This window comes from Pleurodeles waltl, chromosome 11 (assembly GCF_031143425.1).
Source record: "Pleurodeles waltl isolate 20211129_DDA chromosome 11, aPleWal1.hap1.20221129, whole genome shotgun sequence".
Taxonomy (NCBI): Eukaryota; Metazoa; Chordata; class Amphibia; order Caudata; family Salamandridae; genus Pleurodeles; species Pleurodeles waltl.
In genome coordinates this window covers 414,340,913-414,367,173 of record NC_090450.1, presented here as the reverse complement: position 1 = coordinate 414,367,173, position 26,261 = coordinate 414,340,913, and the positions used below count along the sequence as shown (strand labels likewise).

Genomic DNA, 26,261 nt, shown 5'->3' with positions numbered 1-26,261 from the left:
CTGGGGTGGCGTGGTGAGCAAAAAAACGATGGATTAAACTCAGATCTTTGTGACTGGGAGTGAATGTTTGATTTGCTCTGCATTCCGTCCATCGTCTGTTCTTTTTGTACAGAATGACAAAGAGCAGCTCTTCTCTAAAAAAGGTTGAGTGGACTCAAAGAGCTAGTTTTCAAGCTGGTGGTTTAGTCTGGGAGAGCTGTGCAGAAGCTAGCGTAATAAGATAATTATATAAAGTTTAATCAACCTATGCAAGCCCAGCCAAACGATAGATGGAGTAACTCATACCATGCACTGGTACGACAACCCAACTGGCTTATTACAATGTACCTTTCTCAGAGTGAAATAAAAGAGGAAGTGCAGAAGAATTAGAAATAATAAATCAAACAAAACTTTCCTAAATGCACTTATCTTTTCATATTTTGTCCCTCAATAATCTGTCCTCAATATTTTTGTACAGTGATATTGCTGTTGTCAATATTAAATTGTGCAACCAACCTTAAAGGAACAATCCCCACCCCGAAGAAAGTTTGAAGAAGTCTCCCTTGGTACTCAAAATTTCTTTGGACATCCAGGTGAATTCTATTTAAAGGCTCCTTTAATATTTGCACATTTCTAAAGCATCTGTACAACAACCAAAAAATATAAAATGAAAATTGCAGTAAAATAATGTTCAGCTCATTAAAAATATGGATTTATTGAAATAATCAGCTATACATTTAACTTCCATTTGATCTCCCTATTTCATGATAGAATACATGAACTACCACAATGTTCAGTGTTGGTAGCAGCAAGATAAAAGTGTAGATATTTAGGGTCCGATTCACAAAAGTACACTTAAACAAAAAGTCTAAGTTTAGACCAAAAGTCGAAGTTTAGACCTAAAGTCTAACTTTACTTGTAGTAAAGTTAGACTTTTGGTCTAAGTTTAGACCAATAGTCTAAACGTAGACCAAAAGTCTAACTTTACTACGAGTAAAGTCAGACTTTTGGTTCTAAGTTTAGACTTTTGGCCTAAACTTAGACCAAAAGTCTATGTTAGACCAAACGTTTAATTTTACTCCTAGTAAAGTTAGACTTTAGGTCTAAACTTAGACTTTTGGTCTAAATGTACCTTTGTGAGTTGGGACCTTAGTATCTCAATTAAAGAGAACACAATCCCATTACATATGTGTGAGGGATACTAACATACTTCACGGATACAAAACAATGCCAGCACCCTCTACTTTGGCACAGTATTAGTAAATTGGAAAACAACAGTAACTCTCAGAGGCATACTCCCAAATACTTTCTATTCAAATTGGGACACCCATAATTTGCTAAATTTGCAGTTCCTTCCAGTATTCACGCATGCTATCAAGTTTTTTCTTTGATAACAACAAAATCTAGAAGCTTTAATACTTGTCGTGGTGGGTCTTCTCTAAAGTTTTTCACGATATTTTTTTGTTACTTTCTTTTAACAAGGGCAGAAGGGAATTATGGTTTCAGAAGTCCATGACTTACAAACCTTTAGGAAGACTCCATAAAAGAGCCTTCACAAAGAAAAAAGAAAAAAAAGCAAGGTGGGACGCAGACTGTATCCACACAAGGGAAAGTGGGGCAGTGTAACATATGCAGAAGTGGAACACTGCACCTCATAAGGAAGAGAAAGATGATATCTAAATATGAGTGGGTGAAACGTACTGTCAGGACATAAGAAGGTGCACACATTAATGAATCTTATATAAAAGATTCATAAATGCTATCACCTTCAGAGGATCAGGCGGAATATCATCTATGGACACAATCTCACATTTGCATCATAAAGGATAGATACTCAACCTAGGAAATGCATATTTACCTCAAAAATGGGATGCATCAACACCTCAAAGTGAGACAACACATGATCACCTCAAGAAGAAGAGATGCATTATTTCAAGAGAAAGGGACAACCAATCATCTCCACAGGATACACAAAACAGCCTCACAAAGAGGCAGTATCAATGTGTTGAGGTTCGGAGAACGCCATCTTTCAAGGAAGGTGAAAAATTAATCATCCGAGAACTAAGCAACTTAGGCCCATATTTATACTTTTTTAGCGCTGCATTTGCATCGTTTTTTTACGCTACATCGGTGCAAACTTACAAAATGCAATTGTATTTTGTAAGTTTGTGCTGCTTTTGCATCAAAAAATGACGCAAATGCGGCGCTAAAAAAAGTATAAATACGAGCCTTAAATTTTCTTAGGAACTGGTATTCCCGGTCACAAAACAACCAATGCAGGTGAGGTGCACCAATGTGTCCATCCCTGCTGTTGTGGGAACTAATATCAACAGAGTGGAGAATCTCACTGGAAGTGCTATTTGTGGCACTAGGTGCTCTTTCTCCTTCCCTACCTCTTGCATGCCCCTGTGGCATCTCCTAATCCTCAATCCTCCCACTCCCCAGAAATGTGTGGGGTCCAGGATAATCTGCTTGGGAAGTGAGTCTGAAGAGTTGGGCTTTTCAGCCTAGAGAGGTGGGAACTCCAGGTCCTTGTTAAGACACCCAGAAAGGCTTCAGTAGAGCCATCTGCAGGGGGCATAGTGGGCTACTTGTGCAGGTATCCTGGGTAGTTAGGAGTGAAACAGGAGGCCCAACTTGGGAAAGGTTACAACAGACAAGGGGATCTAGTCCCTTTTGTATCCCTAAGAGTCAAAGAAGAAAGGCTCACAGGCAGTACCACAAATGACCTAGCCGTGAACTAATATTTCTACCAATGCTCACATATTTCCTTGTTAGGGATATATACATCTATGATAGAATAACATTCTTGACAAGTCAGGTAAGGGTAAGCATTGAATGGACCCATCAGAGAATGGTCTATGCTATTAAGAGGTCCCTGTGTGGAATTAATTCCTCCTCACAAGAAACTTCCTGATGGAAGCTGAAGGGGGGAGTAAATCGTCACTCTCAAAGAAAGGTCATCGCTGACTCAAATTCGCATCAAATGATTACCAAGAGGAACCCCAGATCAGCCTCTATGCTGATATGAGAGAACATGCTTGACATTTGCGTTGAGGCACAGCTCAAAACTCCAGAGTCTCAGTAACAACTACACATTACTGAGACTAAAGCTGATCTCAGTCCATGGATCTCCTTCAAGAAAGGGAGCAGAGGAGAGATTAATAGTTATATCAGGAGTTTAGAGAACAACTCCCAAATCCCCTTTAAAAATTACTACTCAGAGTTAATATTTGGGGTTAAACATATTAGTTCAAAATTCATCTAGTGGAGGGAGCCACACTCCCAACCTCATACCACTAGTGGTTTAGGTACTGAAGTATTAAAGTACTGTTTTCCATCTGTTTACATTGCAATGTCTGTCTACTGTTTTGTTGCATTCTAGGTCCAGACTTTGGTACTACACCTCAGAGAAATCCCATGTTCTAAGCATAGACTGCCTGTAAACATTTACTGCTGCATCACTTCTTGGTTCATTTAATGTCGCACCTCAAATATCCTTCATGGACTGGGCTATGCAAGTACCATTTACTTCACCTGGGGCAGTTTCATGCTTCAAGGTGACCAAAACCTGAGGGGCAAGAATATGCATAGTTCTGGAAAGATGATGGAACAGAGAGAGAGAGGTATGGGATTGTTTCAAACTAGTTTCACTGAATGAACATATTGCACATGTGGTGAATCATATGCCTTTCTTTCCTTGGTTTGTAAATAGTTTTTCCTTTAGGAAAATTACTGTCTAATTACTGTTTGTTATTTACAGCTGTCAATTCACATATATAGTGCAGAATCAGATGCACAGATGTGTCTTTGCCCACCCTACATGTCTGCCCTACATGTGCTCAGCTTAGAAACTCAGGGCCTCATTAGGACCCTGGCAGTCTAATGACCGCAAGGGTCACAGTGGCGGTCCGAGCGCCATACTGCAACCACGGTGTTAGCATCGTGGTCAGACGGCCAGCACCGCCAAATTACGACTAAATGTCAGCTTGGCGGTGCCGGCGGTCCTAATACGCCAGGCCAGCGCTGCATGCAGTGCTGCCCTGGGGATTACCACTCCCTTCTCCGCCAGTGGTTTCATGGCAGTAGCACCGCCTTAAAGTTGGCCTGGCGGTGCTGGCGGCCCTAATCCGCCAGGGCAGCGCTGCATGCAGTGCTGCCCTGGGGATTATGACACCCTTCTCCACCAGCGGTGTTGTGGCGTTAGCACTGCCATGAAACGGCTGGGGGAGACAGGTTGCAGGGGGCCCCTAGGGGGGACCCTGCACTGCCCATGCACTTGGCATGGGCAGTGCAGGGCCCCCCGTGGCCAGCCCCGTCACAATGTTCACTGTCTGCTTTGCAATGGATGCTGGTACACCCTACGCACTACAGCATTGCCGCAGGTTCTGTTACGAGCTGAAGACAATGCTGTAGGCTGTTTCCAGCTGGGACAGCGGGTGGAAACCCAATGAGAAACTCGTAATGCCCCCGGCGGGGAGGCTCACACACTGTCGGCAACCTACTTATCAGAACTTCGATGGACGGGATTTTCTGTCCGCCGAAGTCATAATGAAGGCCTCAGATAGCCACCTTCAGGTTTGTTACCTACCGACCTTGCATTTATGGTGGGGCTCTATAGATAAAGTTCCCTAGTAGTCTCCTGAACAAAGGTAACTTCCTTTGAACCCATGAAAATGTAACAAGCAAATGCTTGTAAATTATCAAATCCTGTTAAATCATCTTCATTACTTCTACCTACAAAAGGTAAACAAAATCATCAACTCAATACAAATTACGTTTAATTTAACATTTTTTGGACACTAGATGAATTCCTAGGTAGTGGTAATTACGCCCTAGAAAGCAGTAGTGTAACATTAGTGCCCATGCTCCATGAGGCCCCTACACCAGCATGCAGTCACCCACCACGCAGTGGCTGGCACCGTACACAAGTATTGGGCCCCTGGTCTGACAGCTCTTTACTTGGTTTGCTGGAGGGCCCCAACTTGTACTTTGAGGTGGGGGCTCAAGTTTCCTTACCCACTGCTAGAGAAACAAACAAAATGCAAAACTTTACTTATTTTCTTTGAGGGAAGATTATGGAAAATATGAGGATAAGACCATTAACAGGGATATTAACTCCACCTGGCAAATGTAATTGGTGCTGTCTAGAAGAAAGCTACTTAAATCATATTAGTAGGTGAGGAAATACTATACACAGAGAACACCTCACTAATGTTCCTCAGAATGGAATTACAATATAGAGAAAAAAAGCTTTTAGAGGAAGAAATATTAAGATTACAGTAGAAAGAGAAAAGTTGTTGACATATGAGCTGCTATGCAGACTGCTATATAAACTTACAAAATGCTGACTTGGTTTTTAAGCATTGCACCTAACTTGCAGATACACCTTTCTTCAGGCTATAGTACACAACACGAGTACTGTCAGATTTGGAGGGGAGATGTGAGGGTGAACTAGGAAGGCAACAATCATTACAAGTGTGTCAAACAATGCACGTAGCATCTAGGTTCACTAATTGTACATCTTGCGCTGTCCTCCATGTTCTAGATTTGGTGCACACTCTATATAGTACCAGCTGCTAAAGGTACTTCTGCTATGCACATAAATACATGATAATGGTCACAGTGGTGCACCAAAAAGGATACCAAAGTACATAGTCCAATAATGTGTATGGAAATTATTGTATCTTCTTTATTTCATTCTAAAGAATTTCTTCACTTTTTCAAATATAAAATCATTTACAACCTTCGCCAATGTGTTTCATTCAATAATGAACTTCTTTAGAGCTGCAAATGTAATATACAAAACACACATATATAAAAGCCATTGTGTGTGTATATATACATATATTTTACCTACTGGCAGTTGCCTATGGGGGTGGAGGGGATAAGGTGCAAAAAACATGTGGGTTCCCATAGGTGTTTTGAACATGACTACAGCCCGAACCACTGGATGGAATTACACCAAAAAAGAGAGAAAGCTAGATTTTGTTCTGCTGACTGCGCATTTTTTAAACATTTGGTGTAAATCCGTTCAGTAGTTTTTGAGATATTAAAGAGAAAATACATTTGTATATCTAGGGCCATGGATCCATTGCGACATTCATGCGCAAATTCGGGAATGCACATACCAACAGGAATGCTGTAATTGGCTGGCCGCAACCTGAGCAGCACATAATGATGATGGACGGAGTGCTGAAACTATTAAACTATTAATTCATCGTTCTTTCACTTACCATGCCACCCCAGTTGGACCCCGCCAAACGCAAATCAGTCTTGACCCTGTTCCCCAGGGGAACAGTCCAGTTCGAACTGCAAGGACAGGTCGTCCCTGGACCAGAAACAAGCATCCTGGGACCGGTTTCAAGGTATCACCCTTGATCAGTCAGGCTAGCTTGGAGTTAATGGCACAGTGAACAAGGGACCCATTCCTGGGCATACCCTTCCCACTAAGGGCATCTTTAGCAGCACAAAAGGATTATGGACCAGAAAGTTGCTGCCACCATTTTAGGTTATAGGACATGGTTCCCGGAGCTAAAAAATAAAATAAAAGTGGCATAATGGGTCCGGGTGGAGGTACCCTGACTCCAAGGGTGAGATATAGGCGTCCTTGAGGGTCAAATTATTACCTTATAATTTTTTTTCACAACGCACAATGTTCACAAAATACCTTGTGATGCTCAGCGTGGGCCCCTGTGTAACGAATTTGCAAATATTGGCGAAAAAACATAAAAAAAAAAAAAAAATCACAGACTCATTTATACACTAAACTATTCACTCATAGAAGCAGTCGGACACTCATGCACCTACTCACAGACCCACTCAGAGAGTCATACGCCCACTTTCAGACCCACTCACACAGCCACTCAGACCGTCACAGACCCACTCAGACCTTCACTCACCCACTCATAGACCCAGGCAGCCACTAATGCAGCCACTCAGATGCTCGCACACCCACTCACAGACCCTCATGTACCAATTCACAGACCCATGCAGACACTCATGCACTAACTCAGACTCACTCTGACCCTCACGCATCCACTCACAGACCCACTCAGACACTGATGCACCCACTCACAAACCCACTCATACCCTCACACTCCCTCTCTCACAACCTGGCAGACACTCTCACACCCAGAGATACCCTCTCATAACTATTCTCACACGCAGAGAGTCAGATCCTTCGGCAGTGTGTGGGGCAGAATCGGGTGGTTATGGGGGTTATTCGCAGGCCATGGGGCCAACTTCTGCTGTGCACGGCTGAAGGCCATATGCGGCGGTGTTTGGATTACTGTATAGTAATTAAAATGGCTTTACGTTAAAAAAAATAAACAAATTCAGTGAAAAAAACAAAGGTTACAGGGTCGTTATAGTTAGGTTCCACATTTACATGTACAAAACCAAACCAAAGAAATTGAGAAGTTATGGTTATAGTTATTTTAAGTAACTATAACTCGCACCCTAGGATAACTATTACGCGCACCCTCGCATGCACTGCTTATCATCCCAGATATTACAGCATGCATGACAACTTCTATAACGTCATTAAAAATATAAATAAAACATTAGCAGTCAAATTATTGAAGAAAAAAATGTGCATTGCGGGGGTGCGAGTTATAGTATTCTAGGTTTGGTGCTAAGGTGGCAGGGATGGCATGCGTATTGCGAAAGTAAATTGATATGTCATCAGCATAGAGTGAAAGGATGTGGTTGCCATCCCCTAAATGTATGCCCCAATGTTCGCCTAGGTTCAGCCAAGCAACATATTTGGCAAAACTGTATAGCTTATCAAAAGGAAAAGCGAGGGAGGAAGAAAGCGAGGCAGACAGAGAAGGCTATTCCCTGAGCAAAAGGTGGATCAGGCGTAGGCTTATTTAAGAAGGGCTGCGTTGGGTAGGCAATTCTCAGCAGGTGTATACTGACCATGCAGTCATGTTTTAGGATAGAGCTGCAATGCAGAGCCCCCCCTCTGTAAATGATGAAAGCGGGTTAGTAAAGTGATAGTGGTCGAGTCTGTCCGGGGGCAAGCCCATATTTTAGCATGAAGAATATGCCAGGACTAGTTGGCCACGTTCATATGATAACTTCTGCTGTCTGTGACATTACTTCAAGTGGGGGGGATAATACCACACCAGATGGCCAGATAGTAGATGAATTATCATTCCTCAATGACTTGGTGAATCCCATCTCGTGGTCGGAGATATGGGTGGCCTCCTACATCATGGCAGCTATTTGTAAGGCCCGCCATCGCTCCTGTATGACTTGATCTAGGTTTGGTGAGGACTGCAGATGTAATGATCGATTAGGGTGGGAGCGACACCCTCTGCGGCGGGCTGTGGTCGAGTCACTAGGTGACTGCAGCCGAAGCCCACGGTGGGTCAGAGATGCGTGTCTATTGGACTCCAGCCATTCCTAAGCGGGTTCTTGAGAGTCGAAAAATGTGTTTTCCCATAAGTTACCAGTCTCAACTGTGGTAGGAAGAGGAGCGAATAGCAGATGTCTAAGGTGCGGAGATGTCGCTTGACCACCATAAAGGAATTTCATGTTTTTTGCACCCACACAAAGTAGTCTGGAAAAAATATAACTTGGGAATTCACCATAATGCCTTTAAGTTCGTGTAAAATGGAGTCCCTGTCACAGTAGTGCAGTAAGCTGAAAAGGAATGGGCAAGGGTTTGCCTCCGGAGGTGGCTTCTGCACCTGAACACCATGGGCACGTTCCACCGAGAAGACCTGCGTGGAAGAAGTTCATGTATCTATTTTTCAACAATTGTAATTGCAACTGTGCCCTCAGTCCCCTCCAGGAGGCCAACCATCCACACTTTGTTTCTCCTCTATTTTCGGCACGGTGCTCCAGGACATGAATGCGGTCCTTCAGTTAGCGAGGTGATAAATGCAGCTCCTGTGTTTTCAGCTGCAGTTCAGAAAGAAGATGTTCGGCATTCTTGTCTCTGTCTGTTAGTTTTCGATGGTCAGCATGCAGCAGTGTGAGATCAGCTGTAACATGATCTATTTTTCTCTCCAAGGACGTACGCGTATTTGCTAATGTTTTTCCACTGCCGCTTGTACTGAATCTAATTTCTCCCCAATAGAAGTAGCAGATTCTGGGTGGTCTGGTGAGTCGTGGACCTCTCCTCTGTGGACAGTACCTGGGCATGTGCCATGTATTCTGGTGCGAAGGTGTCCCGTCACACCGCTGCGTCACGGCGGAGTTGGTAGGTCTTTGTAGGGGGGCCACTTGCCGATGCCCATCATGAGCGTGGCAGCACGAGCAGACTCTCCTGTTTAGGCAGAGGCATAAGCCATGGCTTGAAGCAGGTCCAGTGACAGCTAGGTGAAGTAGGTGCCAGTTTAGCAGCAGATGGGTCGTATGCGCTGGGAGGCCAGTATGGTTTGCACTGATGAGTTATGACAGGCTGAGGCAACCAGCAGAATTTCAGCACTTAAGCAGATAGAGAAAAAGGCAGAAGGCCTTGACCCAGCAAGGATGTCATAGAGATGCGGGTCCTGGGGGGAGAATGTGATGCAGGATTTAAGGTACTTAAGTGGCAATGATGGCAATATTTAACCAATGATGGCAATATTTAAGCAATGTCACAGTAGGTGCTAATGTGGAGTCTGGGCTCACAGGACAGGAGCCGAGCATACAGTCATATAAAGAAGCAGAAGCTGCACACTTACTGCCTTGTTCTTTATTTTGTACAGAATTCAAACACAAAATGGCCCAGAGGCAGGAGGGTACTTGGTGAGGGCCTTGGTGAAGAGGGCCTCAGAAGGAAGGCCTCTCCTCAAGATGTGAGTCATGTGGGCATGTCTCGTGGGGCCCAGGAGTCCAGGTCCGCTCCTCTGCTCAGGACTGGCAGCCGCATAGGTGGGGAGGGCTTTGTGTGTCCCCCCTGTAGCGGATCGAGCGCCGCACAGTTCAACTGAAGGTATGAGGGGGGAAGGGGAGGCTTCTGTCCTGCTCTGCTAGCTGCAGGGCTGCCAGCACCCCCCAGTCGCCACTGTGCCTTCGCACAGGTCCCAGCAGCGGGTGAGCCCCGTAGGTGGCAAGGGAGTCGGGGCAGGCATGCTGAAGTGGTACAGTCCCTTACGCTGTACTAAGCAGGCTTTGTGCGCATAGGGTAAAATATAGGTCTCTACAGGTAAGTGCCTCCAGGTGTGGCCTCTTGGGGTGTATGTAGTTTGTACCAACTACATTCTACATTCATTAGACTATTTGTAATCTACATTCATTAGAATGTTTTGTTGAAAATAACTTTCTCAACTCCTGAAGATGGGGCTCTTTAATAGGAGCCATGAAAGGTGCGGAGAAAGGGTAAATGAAAGATACGAGTTAGTAAAAGATAAGCAATATGGATTTAGATTGACAGAATTCATTAAGATAATTTAACAGAATTTGCTTTTATAGAGAACTTAACTCTCATTAAAGTTAATAAGAGAAAGTTGCTTGGTGGCATGTTTCTTGGTAGGAGAACATTTGAAGCTGCACCCCTAATTAGCAACTAAATTAAAAGTACACACAGTTAAATACAAAGAACAAATATCACAATTGCAATTTTAACGCTATATCATGAGGGGCTACACAAGAAACTTGGAAAACATGGTCATGCAAAGCATTGGCTAATGTCTTGAGAAAAGGGCATGGACCAATGCCTTAAGAAAAGGTGACACAGCAAAAAAAAGCTTACCGTCTCCCTCAATCACATGATTGCAGTTGTAGCAGACATCGCCAAAGAGCTGCAAGGAAAGAAATTAAGTTTCTTAAGTATGTTTTAAATAAAGATATTGTATTTTTCAGCAAGGCACAGCTGAATATTATTTGACTCTGTTGTTCTTTTACTGTGTTATATGTTACAGAGTCACTTGTCTTTCATAGTCCCCTTCAGGCACTCGTAATTCAAGTCAGATTATCTTTAAATGTTTCAAAAATACCTGGAAGTGATGGACAGACTTTATTTGTACCAGCAGGAACTGTGAAGTCATTCCTTATTTGCTTTGACATCAGCCGTTTTTCGCAATCTAGGACTACCCCTTATGCATTTGGATTAATCAAGTAGGCAATCTTATGTTACAGGTAAGAAATTTAGGGGATCATTCAGGGTTTGCCAAGCTGCTATTGAAGTAAGAGGACAGGGTTTTCATACATGAGTCTGGAGCTACTCAGGTAGGAAGTAGGGGCCAGATGTAGCAAAACGCCAATTTGCGACTTGCAAATTGCGAGTCCCTGCGACTCGCAATTTGCAAGTCGCAAATTGGTATGCAGTACGGTGTCTCAGACACCGACTGCGACTCGCTATGGGGTCGCAATGACCCACCTCATGAATATTCATGAGGTGGGTCGCAAATTGCGGCCCCATAGCGAGTATAGACACTCGCAAACATGGAGGCCTGCTGTCGTCAGCAGACCTCCATGTTCGTGACTGCTTTCAATAAAGCAGTTTTTTTTTTTTAAAGTGCAGCCCGTTTTCCTTAAAGGAAAACGAGCTGCACTTAAAAAAAAACACCAAAACCTTTAGTTTCGGTATTTTTTCAGGGCAGGAAGTGTTCCCTTGGACCACTCCCTGCCCTGAAAAAATATTTTTGGGTCCATTCACAAAGTGGAAGGGGTCCCATGGGGACCCCTTCCAATTTGCGAGTGGGTTACCATCCACATGAAGTGGATGGTAACTGCGATACCATTTGCGACCGCGTACTCGGTCGCAAATGGTATTGCATACCACTCAGACTCGCAAATAGGAAGGGAACACCCCTTCCTATTTGTGATTCTGAAATGCATATTGCGAGTCGGTCCCGACTCGCAATATGCATTTCTGAATAGCAAAGAGGCTTTTGCGCCTCGCAAACGGCGATTTTCGCCGTTTGCGAGGCGCAAACCCTTTGCTACATCTGGCCCTAAGTTCTTTATTTCATGTTAGGCCCTTACAGCAACAGCAGGCAGACACTGTCAGGGATCCATCCTCCCTACAATTGTCTCTATTTCCTTATTTCCACTCCAGACCACATGCCACCATTCTATTACATAATTCACTCCAGGCATTATAGATACTAGCATACACATATAGGGAATAGGGAGGGACTCACACAATACTACACCCCCCCCCCTTTCTTTGTTCCCTTACATATGAAGTGCAGAGACAATTATTCATCATCATTCAAACTCCAACATGTCTAGCTTATTCACTTACCGAACAACAACCTGTAAACTCTCCAATACTATGCAGACACAAAAAGACAAACTCTGCAACAGGTCAAGGCGTAAGGCTTCCCATGTTGCAGGCTAAACAGAGAAACGAGACAACTAGGTTATGACTACCTCTGCACAACAGTCCAAGATGTGCAAGTCTTGCGACCTTCTCGGATATGAGGCCCTACCACCACATGTCTGTACATTCACAATGACACCAACAAACATTTATCTATGCAGGACATGCTCTTAGGAATGCTCAATCATTTGAAAGCCAGGGCACAGAACTAACCACTTTAATTTGAAAAAGGTTTTCTTCATCATCCCCAAGACTACACTTTCAAAGCACAGACAAAATAAAAACAAAAACCTTAACCATACATCACTTTAACTCAACACTGCAGTGGCCAGACTCATACACAATTCATGTCAACACAACGACACTCATACACAATATCCACAGATATTCACCTCCCTTACTAAACTACACAATAAACTCCATTTTCCACAAGCAACATACAAATCCCACAAAAACAACAAACCATACCAGATGCTCTCGAACAAGGTGCAGCCCAGCACTCCAACACATACAACAGAGTCACACTAGTTAGCTAGATCAACATTACCAAGAGCTAGACTGAAGAAAGCACTTAATCTGCAACCAGTTTTGTGCCCTATGGAGGCTCATCAGGAAAAATTGGGATATTTTCTTGATACAAAGATGACAGCCTCCAGTATATATATACTGAAAAGTACTGAAACAACAATCAAACACTAGAGAAGTCCAGCAACCACTGACACCAAACCATGTCAGCATGCAAAGGCATACTCAATGACAACACACTAGAGCTACATTAAAAACTATCATTCAAACACATCACTGACTGACTTCAATATATGCAACTGAATAAAACACACCACAGAAAACTAAAAACATATTCTGCCACTTATATTACACTTCGGACAACTCTTTCCATTTGTACAGAAAGACACCAGACACACTCAGCGAAACTTGTGGGGATCACACACAATAAAACAGGGTACTACAAATCCCCACATTTTCACTCCATGTGGTACATACCCTTGCAAACTCTTGCACCACAATATTTATTTTTTCTTACATCACAGCCATGGAGTACTCTCCACATGCAACTTCTCATAACAGGGCACTATTCTTTTCCAATTTAGCACAATGCAGAGTACTCGCCTTTGCACCTTCTTACGGCAGATGCTACTCTTCCCCAATGTAGCACATCACAAGGTAGTCGCCCATGTAGCTGCTTACAACACACTTCCAGAACTTCATATAACATGGGGTACTACCCCCTACAACCTTTAGCGACAGATGACTGCTCTTTCCCCAGTTCGCACCAACACACAGACACACACACACGTGTACTAGACTTGTATCTCTTGTGACGGGATACTATTCTTTCCCATATACGTGACACTTTGACATGCACAATCAGCATGCATATACACAACATGCAAACTTCTAACTAGATTCAATATACCCTTGAAATTAAATACTTACACAATACTCCTAAACTAACCTGAGGTGAAATATTTAAACTTTCCCAACTGTCTTGCGGCTCTAAACATACGGCACACCAAGACCATGAATATTAACTACAATTCCCAAATAACACAAGTCAACTTTCACTGAAACACACTAACCAGACAAATGCATTACCAATAAGATGTACATAGCACAGGTCAATAAGCAATTATCAGCAATCAAAATGTTCCCCAACCAAATAAGACTCACAGTTAGTAGGAAACACAACACATTTCTTAACAGAGGTACATAGAATAACACCAAATCAATGAACGACAAATAACCCTGTTGATCAATTCACTGAATGTCATATTTTGAAACTGGAATTGGACGAATGCCAGGTAGGCGATGGTTCGACTTCCCATGCCTTCAGGACATGTTATAACCTTCAAAAACGTTGTTTACCTTCTAACCACAAATTCCTTGGAGATAGTCTTACTTCTCTATCTAAATTAACCAGGAGAATCTTGCGTAGTCTGTCTTCAACTTCTCCAGTCCTGTCCCAGACACAAGCTTATTACACTCCGTCAAGATGCCAGAGTCTACACAGCTAGCACTTAAACTCTGACAACCAGGTCTGCAATCCAAAACATTGGTAAGGCTCTTGCTAGCAAGTTGTGCTGCTACACCCCCAAACACCACATTCTCATCTTCCAGTGCTGAATGATTTGCACCAGAAAGGAAAGTTTTCATTTACCTGGCCCATGTATTGTTACAATATGCCTGTCCACTGCTTTGACCACTGGTTTAGCAGGAACCTTGTCATCTCCTTTGGTCACTTCAAACTTCACTTTCGGCACCATAAAATATGCAGAATGTGCATAGGACCGTCCAGAGGTGCCACAGTCAAGTTAACTGAGAAATCATACTGGGCACTAACCAATGCTGCTCCTTATGCTGCCATTAAATGTCTTACTGACTGAAACCCAATGGGTCACTTCAGAGCCATGGTTACTGTAAAGAAGATATCCTGCCTTTTCCTACTGCCTCCACAACACAACCCTTACAACATTGTTCCTGGGCTTTGGTTTACGCACTGGGACAAATTATCTCGATTTATAACTTCCTTTTTCTGGCTCCTTGTCCCTCACTGACCATGCCCACCCTTCTCACTGGATTGCTCGTGCCTAGCAGCAAGTCTTCTTTGGTCACGGCCATCTTCCTCATTACCACAATGTTGACGCTAAAGGGTACAGTCTTCATGCAAGAGTGTGGATTGCTGAGTTTGTATCCACCCAAGTAATGGGACAGTCTACCATTACTAGGGAAGTTACATTAACTCAGCTCAGGTTTATCATGGCCTATATTCTAAATTATTACTTTTGACTGTACTGAACAATTTATTGGTTCAAAAAATCAACAGTTTTCCTACCGCAAACAGTGTCTTTTGGAAGGTATCTCGCTACTGTTACAATCTTCTTTACCTTCCAGTTTCCACAATTATTAATACTCTGGACGGATCATATTTTCATTTTGACTTTTTAAAATATTTTTATTGGCATTTCAGTAATATACAGTTCTACATAATGTTCAAAAGCTAAGCGCAGCACAGGATAGCCTGATGTCTAACCCCTTCCCATCAATGCAAACAACATGGGGTGTACAACTAGCACATCTGTTTCTGCTTTATAATGTCACTTGCCTTGGAGTCCAATGAATTTTTTTTAACAACATAACATCCATTAAACCATCAGATTTTACTTTTGTTCCCCCATCTGTGCTCTGCTCGGTTCTCACTGTCACCATCGCATCTACCCTGCCCAGAAGCCTCAGGGCGGTAGAGAGTAATCTCCTCGACACTTAGCACACTTCGACCACCCCCTCGAGAATACAGGATAACTTAACCTTTATAGTACTCAGCTCTCTTACCGTGTCTGGAGCTACTAGGTCCGGAGTCTTTCCCCCAGCATATCTGCCACTCTGGGGGACACATCGACGATATCAGTCAGGTCAGGAATCATGGCCCCCCTTCGCAAGTATGTCATCTGTCAGTCCATCATCACGTCTCCAGTTTTGGCGCGCAAGGCGCTCTACGAAGCACCCCCCTGCCTCGCTCGTTCCCAGAGTCTGCACACCAGTGTGACTGCACCCAGCAAGGTCCAAGGTGTTCTGTTAAGATCCCAAATTAGCACCTCTATATGTGTCCGTCTATGGGGACATCTCCCAATTTGCCTTGTCCCAATTTGCCTTGTCATCAAATCAATGAACACAGTGCTGTAGGTGTGATGCCATATAGTTCTGAGGTCTGTTACCTCCATCCCTCCCTTTTCCCATTGTAACTTATGAGTGTGGCTCTTCCCCACCCATAGCATTTTCAACAAGAGCTGGTCCAATTCCTGAAAGACGGCCCGGGGAATCTCAGACATGGTGCCTTACAATATATAAAAATAACGAGGGAGTACCACCCTTTTAATTAGGGCTTTTTTTCCCCATTATAAAGAGTTTCAGAATGTTCCAGAGGTCAATGAATGGGCGGAGGTTTGTTATCATGCATCCCAGATTAAGGGTTTGACAGTACTGTACCCCATGTGTTATGTATCTGCCAAGGTAACGTATGTTATCCGTCTAGCATGGTCGTCCCGCAACAGAAAGTAGAGCGATCTCTACTTCTTTCAGCTGCCCCCTTGGAAACAATCCAGACTTCAGGTGATTTATGCATAACCCAGCAGGCTCCCCGAATTCCCTCATCACATTTAAAAGGATCAAAGCAGACATATCTGGTTGGGGCAAACAGACCATAGCGTCTTCTGTGTATAATGACACCATGTGGGTCATCAGTCCCACCTGAATTCCCCAACCCAGCACCACCTGTTGCAATCTGCACAACACCAGCTCCACTGCCAGGGCGAACAGTAAGGGGGGGCAAGGGGCATCCCTGCCGAGTACCCCAATGTAATTGAATCACCTCTGACCTCAGGTGTACCGTCCATACCCGTGCCATTGGTTCGATGTATAGCAACTTTACACAAGCAACAAATTTGGGTCCGACCCCATTCTGTCGAGCACAAGCAACATATAGTCCCAGCTGAAAGAATCAAATGCCCTTTCTATGTCTAAAAAGAGTGCATTGGCCATTAGTCGGACAGGGCGCATAAAGTACATAAGTTGCAAAGGGTGTTCCCTCCCAGGATAAATCCCAACTGTTCTGGATAGACCTGCTCCTGGAGATAGCGGTACAAGATTTTCACTAGCGTCTGCCTAAGTATTTTTTGGTCTATATTCAATAATGACAGAGGGTGGTAGGAGGCTGCATCCAACGGGTCTTTCCCCGGTTTAGGTGTCAACACAATCAAAGCCTCTCTAATGGAAGCCAGGAGTATACCTCGTTCTAGGACCTCCTGATACACGAGTAACGATTTGTCAGCCACAGTCTCTCAGAATGATCTGTGGAGCTTGGTGGGCAGTCCGTCTCCTCCTGAGGCTTTCACCATCTTGAGGGAGTCGATGTCCTGTAGTGTTTCCTGTTTAGTCACAGAACCCTCCAGTTCCTCCCGTTCAGTACTCTCTAAACGCATCACTGGCATCAAGTTCAAATGGGTTACCATCAGATGTTTCGGGGCCACTCCCAGAGATGTATACACCCTTCGAAGGTGCTCAGTCAATGTCTCATTAACGGCCTGCTGTGGGGGACGTTATTCTTGCCGGCCCCCAAACGCTGCAGCGGTAGGCAGTTTTTACCACCAGTATCATAATGAGGGCCGATGTGTTTTATGTTCATTATTTCATTTTATGCTTTTAGGTTACAACAACAAACAAGTCCAGGCAGGGCCTGATCCTCCCTCTGTCTCTATCGTCCAGCTTCCACTCCAGGCCACACACCAACATGCTATTATATCATTCATTCTCAGCCTTCCAGACACCAACTCTGACACAGAGGTAAAGGGGACAGACAGGCTCCCTAAACATCCTTTCAAATTAGCATAACAAAGAAAACACCTCCACAATTTAAGACTGCTGCCACAGAGTTGACTTCTGTGGTGCATAATTTCTCCCATTTGCATGGCCGGAACTACTATGAGTAGAAAGGTTTTGTGGTAGTGGCAAGTTTGACTCTAAGAATCACCCCCTCCCCCAACATTCAGCTCATCTCAAACTCTGTCCTCTGCAACTCTTTCCTACATAAACTCCACAATATTCCCATCTTTTTTACAATGTTCACGGATGTCACTGTCTCCTTTCCCCCAGTGACGATGGCCCCTATTGCCCCTCTATCCCTTATTACACCAACTCTTTTGTATGTTCCTGGCTCCACCCACCACATACATTATGAAAATGTACTCCCAAACTTCAACCCTCATTTGAAATGCTCTAAACATGAAAAAAGTTACTTACGTGCTACTGTGGTTTTTCAGTATTGCATAGATTTAGCTATTCTACTTGTTCCCTGTAAGGACTGGAATCCTTAGAAGTAAATGATAAACAGGAATTGTAATTAACAATCAATTTATAAAGCATGCTATGTAGCCCATCTATCCGACTGTACAAACGAAACGAGAGGCAATGATAAGGGGAGATTATGAGCTCTATTCCCCCAAGAAACTTCCACATATAAAGTTTTCATAGTTAGCAGACTGTACAATGAACACCTGAGCCTTACTTAAATGAGAGGATAGAGGGTAATCTGTGAATCTGTTAAAGTTACCATTCAGGCAAGTAACTTTTCCTCTAGCACTGGACATTCATAGATTCCTATGGCTGAATTACAACCAGAAAACAGTGAGTGACAAGAAAGATGAGCGTGGGAATGAGGCAAACCGTACCTGAAAAAGTTCCTTCACATAGCCTATCTTGCAATGGTATCTGACCTCACCTGTACATCCATGCAGTAGTGCTTTGTGAATCAGTGCATGAAATGCCTCCTTGCAGCCTTGCAAAGGTCTGTATGCAGGATAAAGGCGAAAGAGCTGGAAACATTGCTATGCTACTGGGTAAAAGAGATCCGACCAAGAGGAGTATCAGCTTATTAATTGGTTACAGTAATATACTGTAGAGATGCTTAGAGACGTGGGTTGAAAAGGAGAGTTCATTAACACACCTTAAAATGCATTCAGTTACCACCAAGTGCAACCTTAGCTTCCAGAGGAAATGTTTTACCTAGTTTTTTATTCTTTAATAATCCTTGTGAAAAGATGGATTCTGTGCCTGGCTGTCTCACATAACAGGAAACTGCTGTGAACTCTTACAGAAGAATAGTTTATTCCTGATTTGTCTAAGTACAAGTGGAGCTAAATAATCTCTGTTCGTTACATGAACAATCAACTTTGGTACATGTCCAGATACAAAGGGCCCAGTACACAGCTAAATCATCAGATGCCAATTCCCCCAAATGTAGATTTATGTCAGTGCCTTGGCATAACTCTCTGTGCTAAATGCAATCAACTAACTCAAGCGAGGGATTTATGCTTAGAAGCAGAAGTGCATGCCCACTTTCATGAGTGGGAGTAGACATATACAATTTGAAATATGTGTTTAAAATTACTAATAGTAATGCAATTCTACTGGCACCGTTAAAGATATCTGCCTCCACTATTTATAACTACAAATTGAAAAGAATAGGGGAGCAGGCATCACCTGAGAAAAATAATAAACACGTGACAAATATTACTTCTAGGAGCACATAAACAGAGCCCACACCCTTGGCTCTGTCCTCTTCCCTCTTGTGCTGCGAGACATCGGGGGCAAGGTTCCAGCTACAGTTGTTATGATATGCCTTTGACTATGTGTAAAGTTGTGTTATATGTGAGATTACACTTTTTTAAACACTTTTCATAAACAATGCCTGAACAATTCACATACAGGTACATCTGTATTGGTATCTGCAACATTTATAGTTATACAGCAATTTCTTTTTAACATGAATTACATTTTTTTAAGTTTACATTTGCACAATGTGATGATTTAGATGTGTGCAGTGATTAAAGCTACGCCACCATTTTCATTTATTTATTTTTCAACTGTTTGAGTTGGTTCTGGTAGTTTTATTCTCTGCCTGCCTGCACTATATTCTATCAAACTTCCTTACTGTGAGTAGTCATGAATGGAATGTGAATTACTCCCAGAATTGGCTGAGAACACGATCTGATCCTGTTTGGACCATAGCAATTCTAGAATAGATTTGAGTGTAACATGTTGAGTATTTCAACATATTTATCCTTTTGTAGGAGTGTTTTTGTGCATAAGCCCTTCCCTGTGTCTCTCCTTACTTTTCCTTTTACTCGTCCAACTTTGTAGTATGTATTCCCTATTTTGAAGCCACTCTCTCCTGCCACTCTCCCATTCACACAATAATCACAAAGGAGAGGTAGAAGCAGTATCAGGTTACCACTCAGCTTCCAAATCGACAACATTTAAATATCAACAAGAGTGTAACCACTTCCTTTGATATCCAGTATGGAGTCACTTTTTCCTTTTCTTTATAAAAGAGCCCTCACCAGCTATTGTCTACCCAGGGTATATTTCTTCTCTGGTGTACTCGTAGCTGATTGCATCATCATTGCTCTCTTACTCCTTTCCAAGGGGACCGTTTCCACTCCAATACTGGAATCTATCAGGGATCCGTAAAAGGAAAAAAACTATTAAAAAGTTGTGGTGGAAGTGAAAAAGTGACTAAAAATACCTCTATGATCCAGTTAAGAAACACTTATTATAAATGAGATAGGATATGGACAAAAAAACTCTAATTTGATAGGAACAGATTATGGCCCTCATTATGACTCTGGCAGCCGGCGTTAATATATGGTGGAAAGTACTGTCAACAGGCGGTACTTTGCACCATATTATGAGATTGGAGGTTTGGCTGAAGCCAACCCGCCAATGTACCACCCCGCCGCCACAGCGGTAACAGCCGCCGGGCTGGAGATATCAATCTCCAGCCCAGCGGTCGTCACTGTAACGCCTGTGGGATCATGACCCTCCCTACTGCCATGGTTTCTGTGGCATCCTTACCGCCATGAAAACCATGGCGGTAGGCACTATCAGTGACAGGGAAACCCTTCCCTGTCACTGATTGAGGTCTTCCCCACCTCCCTCTCCAGATGCCCCCACTCCTCCTTCCCCTCCAAACCCCCCACATTCACGCCCCCTTCACACACACACGCATACACACACCCATTCCCACATGCACCCACGCATACATCCATTCATACACACAGCTGCACACACTTTCATATATACACTCAGACACGCATTCACAGAACACAACATACACGCACTCAAACCTACATACATGCACGCACATTCAACACAGAACACACACCCGCATACATGCACGCACAAACATTCACACACACCACCACACACAACACCCTCCACCCCCTCCCCTTTCGGAGCACCCACTTACTTGTGGTCAGGGGTCCTCCGGCAGGAGATGGGACGCTGCTGCCAGCAGCACCGTCCGCCAGCAGAACACCACCAGGCCGCATTATGGGTCATAATAAGGCTGGCAGCGGACTACTGGCGTGGCGCTGCCAGCAGCGCCACCTTACCGCCATCCGCTGCCATGGCCACAGCCGGATTTCCGCCATTCTTGTGGCAGAAATCCGGCTGTGGTCATATTATGGCGGACAGCTGGTAGCCACGGCGACAGTGTTTTGGCGGCCTTCACCACAGCGGTAGGTGGTTTTTACCAACAATATCATAATGAGGGCCTTTTTGTTCTTCACATACATACGGTCGACATGTTTCAGTCCATTACTGCTCAGACGGTCATTGGTTTTCTTCAGGACCATCATTATGTGGACCCCAGTGAACCAAGAGACAGATATTACCTTCTAGGCTTTTCTTTGTTAGTACAATGACTTTGGGAACTCTAACTCGGGAAACCCCCTATTCCTAAGAAGAAAAGCAAAAAAACAAAATATACAAAAATAATATTTTATTGGTATTTTTAATTCTGTTGATCATCATCTCAATACTTGATGTGTCTACTATTGCACCTATCCTACAGTCTAAGTGGTGACAATTTTTTTTTTATTGTCCTTTTTAACCCTAAGTGTACTGTAGTAAACCATATATCAGAATCTTACTTACGAAATCAGACAAAATTAATTTAAAAGAATGGTAATGTCCGCCACTCCTATAAAAAGAGAACCTAACAGATAAAAAAAAAATGATGAATAAAATTACATAGGACATGCAGTGATCTCTAAAATCACCTAGCTTAATTGGGGATCAAATTCACCGTCAACTGGTGAAATGAGACATCTGTTGATCAATTCTGTCACTAAAGAAACAAAAGATAAGAAACATTCCTACTCGGCTATTTATGTTCTCCAAGGCTCCCTTGATATAACCCAAAATCTTTTAGCTACAATTTATATTCAGAAAAGGTAGGGGAATATCTCTCTACTTCAAAGAAAGGTAGAGTCTCCATTTAAATAATACTGTCAATTAGGGTGGGTTAGTTATTTACCCCATCTTTTCTAACTTTCCCTAAATTAATATGGATATTACTTATTTATTAATCAACCAATATTAAAAAAGCATCTCAAATAAATTCCTCTCTCCAATTTGTTTCTTAAATGCCCATGGTTATCTTCTATAAATGTGACATCCAAATCCTGGTGGTGGAGGACTTCTATTTCTCTTTGGAACTGTATCTATTTAGAATGTAGTCACTAAGGATGTCTTCGTTGCTGCCTCGTTTTATCCAAAGCACTAATCACGATAACATGAAATAATTACTATTCACTTTGTATAGGAGAAGATGTAAAGGGTCAACAAAAAGGTCTCTACTATGCCCTTTACTTTTAATACTCTTTGCCCTGCTACGAGTTCTTCGCCTTTTTATTCTTTGCACTTCAGTATTAAAGACAGAGCGTGATGCCCATTTTTCCATTTTTAAATGCCAGCCATAATATCCATGTCTAACTCTTATCTCCTTTAGCGCTGTAATGTTGTGGAGAGATACGATTTTACCGAACTGAGGAAATAGTAAAACTAAACCTATTTAAAATGCTGCACTCTCAAAGGTGAGGGGCGGGTTTAGGAAAACAAAATAATTGTCACTGCCAGATATTCTCGTTCTTTAAAACACCTCAAAGAGTGACGGTGCTAATCCAGGTACACCCTAACTGTTAAGGTTAACCAATGTCACCTACTTACTTGTGTAAAGACTGGTTGGTAATCCGACATTAGCAATTCTTCACCCTGAAAGTCACAAGCTTTAGCTAATAGAGTTTAATTTATACTATAGCATCAGCCCATTAACTAGGTGCAGCAGTGAATGAATCAGTACATTTAAGCTGCTGCACTAGAAACAGAAAAAATACTTCCTTCTACGGTGCATGTATGTGTAAAACACTTACTTCGCTCTGCTGTAACAAACAAATAAAATAAATTGTGAAACATAGGAGCCAAAACCAAATGCTGAGAAGTAATAAACTAATATTTCTAGTCTAATTTACATTTATTTACTTCAGTTACAGTATTTTAATCTATGCAGTGAGCGTCAACAACTGTGTTCCCTATATACATTAACAGGATCTACCAAGGAAAAAAACGTAAAAAAATATAATTCCGGAAATAAAGAGTAACTTGTGGAAGATTTTGTATCACCATTTCTACAATGGGAACAGTAGAATAGCGAAAACACAAAACACGCTTGTGGATAAATAGCCACTAGCAGATATTGAAAAAAATAATATATTCTCTACAGTTTATGAGCCTCTAGCTAGGTGGATGCAAAAAGTAACAGTGATTCTTAATCTAAGCCTATAATAGGGTAAGAGGCCTGACTCGTCCTTTTATATATGAAATATATATATATTCTATATAAGAATCATTCCTTCTTCATAAATATGGGGGGCGAGATGACTTATGTAGGGATTATAATGGCTTATCATCTGGATGTATATAGAGTACATAAAGTCTGTTTCAGATCGAAAAACATTTTTTTAGTCATCCCCAGATCAAAAAAGTAGTTATCCCTAAATGAATGAAAGTAACAAATGAGAGGGATGGTCCTAGTCTCCAAAAATGGGAAGTCACAAGAATTCTGCGAGAAGTCCCAATAGCTTCCTACAGGCACCCTACCTCATTTTCTTAAGAAATGTTAGTAGGGGTATGTTCTAATATGCCCAATGTTCTTGTTAACTTCAATCTCCTTTAACAGCATATGTTAGGGTGTCTATTGTGCTTGTTTGCCGATATTATCTCAACTAAGATGTCTCTTTGGACTCAAAATGCCTCTCATGTGACTTGTGTCCAAGGAGCCTCATTGTTGAGGCCATGGAGATTTGTCTTTAAACGATAAATCCAGCATTGTTCCTTCTGTAGTACATTTCTTTCTGCCTGCATATCAACATAGTCCAAAGTCTCCAGGACCACTCGTTTTAGGCCATCCACTGAATGTGATGCTGTCAAAAAAGAAGTGCTCATGCGAGTAGTTGCTCGTTGGCACCTGATACTGCTCCTATGTTTCCCTATGAGCATCTTGACCTTCCTGCAAGTTATGCCTACATATCGTAAATTACAAGGGCATGTGATCATGTAGATCACTTGTGTTGTGTGGCAATTAGTGTGCCTTCTCAGGACCCATTGGAAATTAGGTGTAAAGTCAATGGTCTTTGTCACTGAAATGAGGTGACATACTGTGCAAGAGCAACAGGGGAATTGGCCCCTCACAGGAGAGATGCCCCACGTTGTAGTGACAGTTTCACTATGCTGTGGATTCTTTTTTGGACATGTATGTATGAGCAAATCCCTCAGATTGTGTTCTAAAATGTATGAAAATCTTAGTTTAAGCCAATTCAATGGACCAGAGTTGAGAATGCCCCACTGTTCATTCACTAATTTCTTAACCGGTTGGAGGCAATTCTATAGGTCGTCACACAGGTCATTATGTCATCAGTCTTTTGCTTTTCCACATTCTGAAGGCGGGCCTCCCGATTCTGATTTCTCACTCTTTTACTACATTTCGAGATGATGTACAATGGATATTTCCTCAACTTTAGTTTACTGTTCAATTCATGAGCTTGAACTTTGTAGTCCTGGATGTCACTACAGTTTCTACATGACTGTAAGAATTGGCCAAAAGGTCAATTCTTTCTTAAAGAACGTGGATGGAAACTGTTGAATGAAAGAAGGCTGTTCTTATCTGTCAGTTTATGAAATGTTTTTGTGTGTATTTGCATGTCTTTTTTTTAAAGATGATCAAATCCAGAAAAGGCAGGAGACATTGCTCATGCTACATGTAAATTTCAAGACGCTGTCACAAATATTCAGCCACTGGAGAAACCCATGGACTGTCTTTCGTTTGCCTTTCCAAATGATTAAAATATTGTCTATATATTGTTTCCATAGGTTAACCCTATGATAAAATGGGTTGGTCTGTGAACAAATGTGTGTTTCTTCAAAACTGCTGACATACAGTCCTGCTAAACTGAGGGTGAAGGTATTACTCATAGAAGTTTTGTGAACTGTAAATATAGAGTTCCTTCATATTCTACAAACTTTTCCGTTAATGCAAGTTTACAGCACTCTAAAATAAAGTGTCTTGTAATGCCATTCTTCTTTGAAGAGGATCTATTCCACTGTATCCAATGCTGCAGTTTGTGATAAACTAGTATAAATGCTTTCAATATCTATGCCTACTAACAGATGTTTCTGTGGGTCAAAGGGAACACCTGGTAAAAGTCTTAATACATCTCTTGAATCTTTCAAATAAGTAGATGTTCTTTGAAATATAGGTCTAAGGTAGTAGTCAACGAACTGTGACAAAGGCTCTAAAATAAGGCGCATACCAGAGACAATAGGGCGGCCTGGTGGGGGTGAAAACATTTTGTGCATTTTCGATAGTGAATAGAAATAAGGTGTCTTTGTGGTCCCTGGACAAAGAAACTCTGCTTCTTTTTATGAAATCCACCACTTACTTCAGCCTCCTCCACCATGTCCTGGATAGTATGACGTAATCTCTGTGTGGGGTTTTGTGTAATTACTTTATAATACCTTTCATCCTTCAAGAGGTATTTACATTGTCTGTCATGATCAGATTTCTTTAACAAGACGATGTCTGAAGTAAATGGGTGGATTTAAAAAACGAAGCAGAGTTTTGTGTCAAGGGACCACAAAGACACCCTATTTCTACTCACTACCGAAAATGCACCCACACCAGGTCACCCTTTCGTCTCTGGTATACGCTCTAATTTAAAGCCTTTGTCACAGTTTGTTATCTATTATCTTAGACCTATAGTTCAAAGAACAACTAATTATTTGAAAGATCTGAGAGACATACTGAGACTGTTACAGGGTGTTCCCTTTGACCCACAGAAACATCTGTTAGTAGGCCTAGATATTGAAAGCCTTTATACTAGTCTACCACAAACTGCAACATTAGATACAGTGGAACAGATCATCTTCAAAGAAGAATGGCATTACAAGACACTAAGACACTTTATTTTAGAGTGCTGTAAACTTGCATTAACAGATTTTGTTTCTTAATATGAAGGAACTTAATATTTATAGGTCCACAGAACTTCGATGGGCAGTACCTTTGCCCCCAGCTTAGCAGGACTGTATGTCAACAGTTTTGAAGAAACAC

At 42.3% G+C, this 26,261-nt stretch overlaps 1 protein-coding gene across 1 annotated transcript in view; it reads right to left on the bottom strand.

Annotated features, from left to right (window-relative positions):
- LIMS2 (LIM zinc finger domain containing 2) overlaps nt 1-26,261 on the bottom strand; it is a 360,835-nt gene that overhangs the window by 53,263 nt on the left and 281,311 nt on the right. The window contains exon 8 of the mRNA XM_069213748.1: nt 10,670-10,718. Within this exon, the coding sequence (XP_069069849.1) occupies nt 10,670-10,718 (49 nt within the window). The remainder of the gene's footprint in view (nt 1-10,669; nt 10,719-26,261) is intronic.